Genomic DNA, 12,073 nt, shown 5'->3' with positions numbered 1-12,073 from the left:
GTTTCGTTATAAAATCTTATTTAAAAAATTTCCTAACCAAGGCCCAGTTTAAATATCTTTCCTATTATTCACACAATTCTTCGTACAGTGATAATTCAACCAAAAAATACACAAAGCACGATGCCCAGGCACACATTTAACCATTCTAAAATGCTTTCAAAGTTATCAAAATGTAACAACTGGTGCCTTTCTCAATTTGAAATTGAACGAGAAAGGTGAATTATTTAAATATGTTTCCTTCATTTTGCCTATTTTGTTTCCATTATTTGCCCTCAAATGTCCCTGGTTCCTCTGGTGTCAGTCAACAATATTCAATTTCATTCATCTCTTTCAGAAGGGGTGACCGCCGAATCCATTTCGTTGTTGGTAATCTTGGAATCTTGTTTTCCCACAAATCCTGCCAGTGGTAGCAGCGAGACAGATTCCTCACTCTAAAAGAGACATCGCGCAGAACTCTAAGTGTCAAACTGGCAAAATGAGAAGCCGAGAAGGGAAGAAACACAAGTGCACTGAGTGCGACTATGCCACGAACCAAAAGGTTGATTTACCATAAAAGAACTCACACGGGCGAGAAACCCTTTCAATGTGACCAGTGTAATTTCGCGTCTGCACAAAAAACCAGTTTGGCTATCCACAAAAGAACTCACACGGGGGTCATTCCATGACAAAACGACCAAGTTTTTTTTAATTTTAACACCCGACCCCTTTCGATTTCGCCAAAATTTTGTATACAAGGTTTTTGGGGGCCTAGGAAAACGATTTTGACAGTTTCATAACGATCGGTTCAGCCGTTTACGAGATACAGCATACGCGTTTTTTCAAAAGTTCGCCTTGACCCCCTAAATGTTTTCTAGTATATCTTATGACATCATTATCGCAAAATCACATGTAATACCTCATTTTAAAGACAATGCGCACCCTAATATGAATATTTAATCAGAGTTGTCATTTGACGTAAATGTCATTAAAATCTGGGCCTTTAAATAATTTGACCTTTGACCTTGCCCAGACACCTCAGTCGTAGGTCAACGATTTTAGCATTTTTAAAATTCCCACTATCGAATACATAATAATCACTCAAAATCTCAAAGTAATATTTGTAGTTTTCGAGATATTAATTTTTGAAATTTACCCCACCACACACAAAATGAAATACCAAAACCATTTATTTTTATAGTTTACACACCAATTAATTTTTTATTTACACAAAACAGCTTAAACTTCTTTATACATGGAAAAGGCTTTGGTAATTTTATTTTTATCGTGTTCTTTGATTTGATAGCCTTTCGAATTTGGTAAACCTACAAGAATTTCAATTGCACATAGAACATTTTCACTTGACACCCAACTGCTATCGATCCTTCTGGGCCATGTGCATTTGTCCGAAATACCAGGGGGACGCAAAAAGTTTACAAAGAAGTCTCCAAACTCTTCTGATACTTCCTCAATTAATCCAACGTAAAGTTGGCCTTTGTAGACGCTGGCTACCAAATTTCCCACTTTAAAGTTTTCAGCCTCTTGATTTCGAGTATCTGACAATTCTAAAGTCGAAACCTTAACTGTGGTTAGCGAATCGTCATTAGATAACGGAGAAACCATGATTTCATTTAACGATTTCGGAACGAATTTATGAAACCCTCGAGTTCCTTTTACTGTTATGGCTTTAGAAAACCTTTCTTTTAAAAGTTCCTTTTGTCGCTCAATTTCTTCGTTTTTAACATAGATGAACTTGATATTTTCGAAGTTTGATAGGCAGAAATTAAACATATCTGTTGGAGTCAAAATCTGTCCAGTCACTGGTCGCTGAAGACTGACTCTTGCTGTTTTACGCTTCACTGTTCCGCCAATTCCGTCACAAGGTCCCTTGCCATGAGATGTGGCAAAAAAATGCCATTCAGCGTCCAAACCAAAATCTTGTTTGTGGCAACAGAGATTAGAAAAGTTGTATTTGTTTTTATACTGTCCAGCACATCCATCCGTAAAATAAATTAGCTTTCTAACATTAGGAACATGTGTTTTTATATTTGGAATTAGATAAGTTAAAAAACTGTGAACAGTATTGGTTGTATGTGTTCTGGTATCACTGATAATACAAAAATTTAAGTGGTTAAGTTCTCCGTTTTCGACTACCCTGAAGTAGATTACGAAGGGATGCACTGTCGCTTGAGAATTGTCCCAATGGAACCCTTGTGCTTCGTCTTGAATTACGAAGGAATAGTTCTCCGCAAAATCACCGAGAACAATTACGTCACCAGGTTTTAGAGTTTTTTTGAGGTTTTTAAGATAATTAGATTGCGACTTAGATGTGTAATGATGACGCGTTAGTTCAAGTAGTTTAATGGCCAAAGAGTCGAAAAAGTTTTCAACACTCTCGCTCAAGGTCATGAGCTTTGTGCTGTCAGTTGTCACCCATTGCATGAACTTTATATTTTCAAAATCTTCTAAAAGGTTCGTTAAATATTCATTTTCAAGTAGAACATTTTTCCCAGGACAGTCCTTGCACACCCTCATCATACAATTCCTGTTTTGAGTGTCACACACGGTGAGCGCCATGAAATCGATATCACATTTTAAAGGACAAGGAGACGGTAGAGCTGATATCATTAGCTTGACATTTTGGTGATAGGTGCAGACACACACTGAATGTGTACCTGACGAACCTGCTAATACACACCAAGGTGGTCGCAGATAACAAAATGACGAAAATCCTAACGTCAAATCATGCTCTTTCTTGAATTTGTTATAGAGCTCTCTCAGGTTCAGCAGTACAAGCCTCTTTTGATGATGTTCTTTTTGACCTGTCTCGTGGTTTCTAACTGACACAAACTCCTTTTGTCCAGGTGTCATACGACTGTTATCGTCATTTTCGTAAAATTCAACGACCTTTGATTTAACGTCTTCGGTCAATATTAATCCCTTCGATTGTTTCTCTGGTAGCGAAAGAATTCCTTGACTAGATTTAAGATTCCTGCTTCGTTTGACCATGTATTCTGGTGCTCCAAATTCCTCCATTGTGCGTTGTATTCCAAATGGTGACAAGGTCAGGATCTGAAGCTTTTCGCCGTATGATGTCTTGGAGTTATTGAATTTCTCTCTCAGTTCGTTCAAAATATTCTCATATAATCGATGTTCTTCGAGCTTTCTAAAAACATCGTCCGTAACCATATTATCGTCTGTTTCATCAAGAGAAATTTCCATTGACTCTTCTAATTTGCGTTTCAATGAATTGTTCACAGCGTTTAACTTAGTCCTGCTTAGAATTGTTTTTTGGCGAGATGACAAACCTTCTGTACAAAAGTTAAAAAATATATGTATTTATATATGTATACATATATAAATTCTTTCAAATTGAATATATTTCTTACTTCTTTTAACAGGAGATTCTCCCAAGTTTATTAGAGTTTCGTTAACTGCCACTAAAGCTATAGCTTTGTCGTCTTGCGTCGCATCTCCCGATGAACAAGGTTGACTAAATGAAAAAGAATCGCTTTCTTGTGATTCTTGTGCAGTGTGAACTTCTGAAACGTCCAACTGTATTTGGAGTTCATCCTTTACTTTTTTTCCAGCAGACATAAAACACTGGATGCACAACTTATTTCCAGCGATAACTTCAATTCCTCGTAACTTTAATTTTTTGAACAAATCCAATGAAATAGTTTTTAGTCCACTCTTTCTTTCAGCGTCGTGAGTCCCAAAAGGATTCATACACTTCTTTTGACTCGTTGAATACCTTTTCATAAAAAGTTCTTCATGGTGACGACATATGTTTCTTATTTTGGACATAGGTATAGCTGTTCGGCTGCTAAGAACTAATTTGTCATCCTCGGACAGATGGTTGTTGATACCAACTGTTTTCGAAAGTGTTTGCAAATGACATTTACTACTGTCTCTCCAAAACGAACAATTTCGATCCATTTCAGGGCTTTGTTCGAGAATATACAGTTAAATAAATTCCATTTCGCTACTCAATTATCGCTGTTAATATATTTAACTACTCAATTATAACTATTATATATTAAAAAGATATTAAAACATTTTTACGTTATTAAAAACGTAATCGATATGACTAAGAGCAATATTGGGTTTTCTTGAGATATCTAGCACATTTCCATTTTAGGGTGCAGTAAGATACGCTACAATAATATTGAACGCCAGACTATACTAAGGACAAGCAATTTAGTGATGTCTTCTGTCTACAGATAACATGCAAAACTAAAAATAATATGTAAATAACTCAACTTAATTTAAGAATTAGTGTATTTGATATTCTAAACTCAAAATTACCAAAATAATAATATTTTTAATTTATTTAGTAGGTCAACTAGTTTCGTGTATAAAATAGCATTTTCATTAATTTGAGGGGTAAATTTAAAAATTAATATCTCGAAAACTACAAATATTACTTTGAGATTTTGAGTGATTATTATGTATTCGATAGTGGGAATTTTAAAAATGCTAAAATCGTTGACCTACGACTGAGGTGTCTGGGCAAGGTCAAAGGTCAAATTATTTAAAGGCCCAGATTTTAATGCCATTTACGTCAAATGACAACTCTGATTAAATATTCATATTAGGGTGCGCATTGTCTTTAAAATGAGGTATTACATGTGATTTTGCGATAATTATGTCTTAAGATATAGTAGAAAACATTTAGAAGGTCAAGGCGTACTTTTGAAAAAACGCGTATGCTGTATCTCGTAAACGGCTGAACCGATCGTTATGAAACTGTCAAAATCGTTTTCCTAGGCCCAAAAAACCCTCTATACAAAATTTGGGCAAAATCGAAAGGGGTCGGGTGTTCTGTGGCAGGCGTTTTGTCATGGAATGACCCACGGGCGAAAAACCTTTTCAATGTGATCAGTGTAATTACGCGGCTGCAAAAAAAAACGATTTAGCTAACCACAAAAGAACTCACACGGGCGAAAAATCTTTTCAATGTGACCAGTGTAATTACGCGTCTGCACGAAAAACCGATTTGAATGTCCACAAAAGAACACACACGGGTGAAAAGCCCTTTCAATGTGACCAATGTAATTACGCGTCTGCACAAAAAAAATTTGGCTATCCACAAAAGCACTCACACCGGCGAGAAACCTTTTCAATGTGACCAGTGTAATTACGCGTCTGCCCGAATATACCTATTGAATGCCCACAAAAGAACACACACGGGTGAAAAGCCCTTTCAATGTGACCAGTGTAATTACGCATCAGCACAAAAAATACATTTAGCTATCCACAAAAGAACTCACACGGGCGAGAAACCTTTTCGATGTGACCAGTGTAATTACGCATCGGCACAAAAACCCACTTTGAATGTCCACAAAAGAACACACACGGGCGAAAAACCCTTTCAATGTGACCAATGTAATTTCGCGTCTGCACGTAAAACCAGTTTGACTATCCACAAAAGAACACACACGGGCGAGAAACCTTTTCAATGTGACCAGTGTATTTACTCGTCTGCACGAAAAATACATTTGGTTGACCACAAAAGAACACACACGGGTGAAAAGCCCTTTCAATGTGACCAGTGGAATTACGCATCAGCACAAAAAATACGTTTAGCTATCCACAAAAGAACTCACACGGGCGAGAAACCTTTTCGATGTGACCAGTGTAGTTACGCATTTGCACAAAAAATAAATTTGAATGCCCACAAAAGAACACACACGGGCGAAAAACCTTTTCGATGTGACCAGTGTAGTTACGCATTTGCACAAAAAATAAATTTGAATGCCCACAAAAGAACACACACGGGCCCAAAACCCTTTCAATGTGACCAATGTAATTTCACGTCTGCATACAAAACCAGATTGGCTATACACAAAAGAACTCATACTGGCGAGAAACCTTTTCAATGTGACCAGTGTAATTACACATCTGCACATAAAACCTCTATGAATGTTCACAAAAGAATTCACTCGAGAGAGAAACCATCTGGATGTCCAAAGCGCGGATACCAGGCCAGATTTTCTATACATTTAATTCACCATGAAAAAGCGCGTCACGCTCAGACGGCAAGGCTACACAAGTGCCCAATTTGCGACCAAAACCTCGCCACGAAAGGAACCCTCCATGCTCACCTTCGAATTCATGGTCTTCCTGCAAACCGAAGTGGCGCTTCGACCAGCGAACCAGATCCACGACCCCCAACTTCGTCACGACCACGGCTGATTGAGAGCCTTTGTCGCCAATGCGGAATTATTCCTTGCTCGGTGCAGTTACGACGCCCGACAAATGAACAAATTCAATCTTGCACCGAAAAAGCCGACTCCGTCCACGTCGTACAACCTGAAATTCCCGACCCTGAGGCGGACCCAACCGTGACCCTACCGGTTAAGAGGGAAGTGGTCCCTTGCCCTGAAAGTATCTCAGTTGATATCAGCGCCATCAAAGAAGAGCCCCTTTATGACTTCCTGGAGCTCGTGGGTGTTCCGTCAGTCGTCAAATTAGAAGAGTTGGGACATCGGCCAATTGGGGATAACAACCAGAGTGTCTCAATGAACGCGGACACTCTTGTCAAGGTCGAATGTGGTTCCTAAGAAGACAACAAATTGTAGAAACAAACTTACGAAACACGTGGTTTTTCTGTTATATTCATTTCATCTTTTTATTTGTTCCCCACGAATTAAGACGTATCCCAAGACGTGTTGGCATGGGTTTTCGTAACTGCATATCTAAACGTGGTGAAATCGCTTCTGTTTGTTTTGTATCCCTTTAGCCCAACCACTCTGGGTAAATTTTTAAATTGTCACCCCCATATTTCCCACAAAAATAATTCGAGCGGTTTTTCTCAAAGACTTTATATACTCTTCGCTTACTAGACAGGCGTGTTCTATGACTCAACTTGCGTACCGATTGTAGCTCCATCTCGACGTTGGTTAAAATTTTCCCCTAGCTTGATTTGTGTTACTAGTGGCGCCTTTAACCGCGGCCCCGGTCAAATTATTACCCTAGCTTTTACAGTGCTACAGAGGTGTTAACAGGTTTTTCCTAGGAACACGCCTGTCTAGTAAGCGAAGCGTAGATATAGTCTTTGGTTTTTCTCGACCGTTTATTTTATTTGTTCATAAGATACAGGTCACTAAAGTCACTAAAAAGCATGGCGTTTCCCAGAAAACCGAACTATTGGGCACAATATTTAAAGTACGTCGGGGTAATATCAAGTCGTGGCCAAAAGGCTCTAGTATTTTTTTAGAAAGTCTATAGAGACATGCACGCAAATTCTTGCCGCTTTTTCATATTTAAATCGTAAAGTTCCAGTGACATTATATACAATGCGTTAAAATATACGGGAGGCAATGAATCCTACGGCGATTGCCGTGGCGTGGCGCCCTAAAAGTGGCTTATGAAATAGAGAGCTGCATGAAATCGGTTTTTTACCATTTACCGCGGGATTCCCGCGTGAATGGCCGGGAATGTAGGATTTCAGCCTATGGTATTTGTCCAACTACTCATTTGGCCGACTGCTCATTTGGCCGACTGCTCATTTGACCAACTGCTCGTTTGGCCGACTGCTTGTTTGGCCGACTGCTTGTTTGGCTGACTACTCATTTGACTGACTGCTCATTTGAACGATTGCTCATATCACCGACTCTTATAATATAGCCTGTCCTTATCTATGTCTTTAGTGTTAGATTGCTTTCAGAACTCAATTTTGAATGCGGTTACGAAGACTTAAACCTAACAATTTAAAACAAAACCTTTCAATTTGTTGAATATTTGAGGGTTCCATTTAAAGTGTAACTTAGAATAATAGTCCAGGGGCTTGCCACAGTTTTTACGAGAGCGGGGGAAAATCAATATTATAAGCACATACCTTGTTAAATAGGCTGCGTCCGAAAGAAAACTAACCAAAATAGTGTCGCATATTTAGTTGGCCTGTCAGGTTGGAAAATAAGAATCCTGAGTGAACTACACCTCTGCCCAAAGTCTGCCCTGTTAAATAGAAGCGGGGCAAGTCGCCCGCGATTGGCACGCCCTTGAATAATACACAATAAACTAAAATCATTTATATGCAAAAATCTAAATAACATTGTAAACTTAACTCTATAAAACTAGAGAATCAGCTGTTTTAATTAGAATAAGGAACACCCCTATTTTTATATAAAATGAACTCTACCCCACAAGTAAACATTATATTGCCCGGAACGAAAGTTCGAGACCGTCTCGTTTGAGAGAACAAAGACCAGAAGCGAATCGGACACCGTGAAAATGGGTAATTAATTAATTAATTAAACAATAATTTGTATTTCTACTCCAGTTGAGTTTCTGTAATTCATTAAAATTATTAAAACTTTTGTTAGCAAGATTTTTCAGTCGGTTTTGTTAACATAGTAAAGTTTAAACTCCAATGAGAAAATATATATTACGTCGAACAAAGGGCGTAACACAATTAAAATCGACACCTCCCAAGATTTTGAAGCGTCTTCCCGCTAGGTACAACGCCCTTTTATCCGAGGGGGAACTCTTACGATGTTCTCACTGGCCCCGGGTTTGTACATGTTTCTAATTTCATAATTAAAAACTCGACCCCGTACGGCGTTGCTGGCGCTCTACAATGCCCTAGGGTCAGGACTCATGCCCTCGACGAGGTTAAATCTCTCTGTCATGGAGGGAGGGGATGAAAATGTGGACGACATTTGTGGCCCTGCCTTGGGGTGCCTCTACGGTTCCATGCAGTTAGCTCTCCACCAAATTTCGAATTATGGCGTCACATGGGCCTTCAACTTCCAATCGCTGAAGTGTTAATACATGGTTTTCGCTCGTGATCAGCGCATTCCGGCCGATTTCTCGCTAACCCTCGGACATACTCCTCTGACTCGGGTGTCCACTTATCGTTAACCAAGGGGGCTATCTTTGATGTGAAACTCTCATGGAAGCCCCACATTGAATCAACTCATCTGGTCCAGGCTGGACTATACGAACCCTCTGTATGCTTCGGCGACTGGCACTTTACTCGGTAAGAATGCCGCGCTACGAGTTATTCTAGGGGTCCCACGGTCGATGGTGGTCATACTAATGGAAGCGGAGGCGGCCTTTTTCCCATTGTGCATTCGCCGGGGTCACATCGATCTTCCCCATCTCGCCTCTTGTGGAGCGGCTGACACTCCGGCGTTCTACCCATTGCTGCTTCGCGATGAATTACCGCCCTTGGAGATCCTAGAAGGCCGGCACCCCTTCCTCCTTCGAGGGTGGCGCCTGGCTCAAAAACTCAACCTTACCTGGCTCTTCCAAACTTCCCGGGGTCACTTGTCCAAAACCGATACGCCTTACTGGGGAATATTTGAAAAAATTAAACATTTTGTTATGACAATATCTAACTCAAATGAAGATATTATTTTTATTTTTGGTGAAATTCGGGCAATTTTGGGTAAAGGCCCATAAATATATCAATGTGAATTAGTTAAAAAAGGTTCATATGGTTTTGGAAAACAAGCTGTTCAATTAATACCTGTTTTTATTATTATAATCTTATTCAATATATTTATATCTATAAAAATAAAATCTGATATATATATATATATCCCCTCCACCCTTTTCCCCATGTTATAATTACCGTGGCACCCCCCCCCCCTTTCCCATGTGATAGTTACCGTGGTACTCCCCTCCCCTTTTACCATGCGAGAATTTCCGTGGTACCCTTTACCCCGAAAAAATAACTCAAATTCGCAGGCGTCCCAAACCCCTCTGTACTCCTTGAAACCCCCTGTATCCAATGGCTGATTTACTCTCATGACGAACAAATAAAAATACGCTCGTCCTGAAGTCCCGATTTACAGTGCGAAATTCGAGCCAGTGCGAAATCCGATCCGAAATTCAAAAAAAAAAATTCAATGACAAAAATATACTCAATGACCTAGTATTAAGGCGAAGCGCTAGGTATACCTTCGGTGTGTACCTCCGTGTACCTTCGGCGATGCCACGTTAGAGTCGCGGAAAAAAAATTGGACGAAAGGGTCTTAGAGTTTTATTATGTAGACTAGCCGAGAAGCCCGCCTTACAGGCGGGCCCTCAGCTAGTTGTGTGTTTCGAGGCACTCCACCCCAGTACGCCCCTTAACCCCTTTTTCCCATGGGATAATTACCGTGCCACCCTTTACCCCGTAGTCAAACCACCGCAGTAAGGCACCCTACCCCTTTTACCCATGCGATAATTTCCGTGGCACCCTTTTCCCCATAGTCGAACCACCGCAGTAAGACCCACTCCCTTTTTTCCCATGCGATAATTTCCATGGTACCCTTAACCCCATAGTCGACCTCCCCCCGTAATGCCCCCTCCCCCTTTTCCCATGCGATAATTTCCATGGTACCCTTTTCCCCAAAGTAGAACCACCCCAGTAAGGCCCTACCTCCCCTTTTTCCCCATGTTATAATTACCGTGGTACTCCCCATTTTCCCATGTGATAATTACCATTCCTCCTCTTTTTTCTCATGTTATAATTACCGTGGTACCCACTTCCCCCTTTTTCCCATGTGATAATAGAGTTCTATTACAATTTTACAGTTTTCGTTGGGGGCAGGGCTAAATAGGGGTGATGGAATTTGTGGGAAGTTTACTACACAGCAATGGGAATTTCAACTTTCAAACATTGGCAACACTGATCTCACGCTGTTGACCTATGCTCTCCTGGAGACTGATTTTCAAATAAACAATTCAAGGATTAATTACAAATTTACTATTATTCGTTAACTATTATTTCTTTGCTTGTGGGTCATTCCATGACAAAACGCCTGCCACAGAACACCCGACCCCTTTCGATTTTGCCCAAATTTTGTATACAGGGTTTTTTGGGCCTAGGAAAACGATTTTGACAGTTTCATAACGATCGGTTCAGCCGTTTACGAGATACAGCATACGCGTTTTTTCAAAAGTACGCCTTGACCCCCTAAATGTTTTCTACTATATCTTAAGACATAATTATCGCAAAATCACATGTAATACCTCATTTTAAAGACAATGCGCACCCTAATATGAATATTTAATCAGAGTTGTCATTTGACGTAAATGTCATTAAAATCTGGGCCTTTAAATAATTTGACCTTTGACCTTGCCCAGACACCTCAGTCGTAGGTCAACGATTTTAGCATTTTTAAAATTCCCACTATCGAATACATAATAATCACTCAAAATCTCAAAGTAATATTTGTAGTTTTCGAGATATTAATTTTTGAAATTTACCCCTCAAATTAATGAAAATGCTATTTTATACACGAAACTAGTTGACCTACTAAATAAATTAAAAATATTATTATTTTGGTAATTTTGAGTTTAGAATATCAAATACACTAATTCTTAAATTAAGTTGAGTTATTTACATATTATTTTTAGTTTTGCATGTTATCTGTAGACAGAAGACATCACTAAATTGCTTGTCCTTAGTATAGTCTGGCGTTCAATATTATTGTAGCGTATCTTACTGCACCCTAAAATGGAAATGTGCTAGATATCTCAAGAAAACCCAATATTGCTCTTAGTCATATCGATTACGTTTTTAATAACGTAAAAATGTTTTAATATCTTTTTAATATATAATAGTTATAATTGAGTAGTTAAATATATTAACAGCGATAATTGAGTAGCGAAATAGAATTTATTTAACTGTATATTCTCGAACAAAGCCCTGAAATGGATCGAAATTGTTCGTTTTGGAGAGACAGTAGTAAATGTCATTTGCAAACACTTTCGAAAACAGTTGGTATCAACAACCATCTGTCCGAGGATGACAAATTAGTTCTTAGCAGCCGAACAGCTATACCTATGTCCAAAATAAGAAACATATGTCGTCACCATGAAGAACTTTTTATGAAAAGGTATTCAACGAGTCAAAAGAAGTGTATGAATCCTTTTGGGACTCACGACGCTGAAAGAAAGAGTGGACTAAAAACTATTTCATTGGATTTGTTCAAAAAATTAAAGTTACGAGGAATTGAAGTTATCGCTGGAAATAAGTTGTGCATCCAGTGTTTTATGTCTGCTGGAAAAAAAGTAAAGGATGAACTCCAAATACAGTTGGACGTTTCAGAAGTTCACACTGCACAAGAATCACAAGAAAGCGATTCTTTTTCATTTA

At 39.0% G+C, this 12,073-nt stretch overlaps 1 protein-coding gene across 1 annotated transcript in view; it reads left to right on the top strand.

Moving 5' to 3' along the window:
• The window catches only part of LOC149926746 (uncharacterized), a 109,485-nt gene extending 102,943 nt beyond the window's left edge, over nucleotides 1-6,542 (top strand). The window contains exon 5 of the mRNA XM_090157748.1: nucleotides 5,075-6,542. Within this exon, the coding sequence (XP_090013874.1) occupies nucleotides 5,075-6,542 (1,468 nt within the window). The remainder of the gene's footprint in view (nucleotides 1-5,074) is intronic.
• The last annotated feature ends 5,531 nt before the right edge of the window (nucleotides 6,543-12,073 follow it).

The sequence above is a fragment of the Leiobunum rupestre genome, chromosome 9, assembly GCF_980474605.1.
Source record: "Leiobunum rupestre chromosome 9, qqLeiRupe1.1.hap1, whole genome shotgun sequence".
NCBI lineage: Eukaryota > Metazoa > Arthropoda > Arachnida > Opiliones > Sclerosomatidae > Leiobunum > Leiobunum rupestre.
This window is presented reverse-complemented; position numbering and strand designations above follow the sequence as displayed.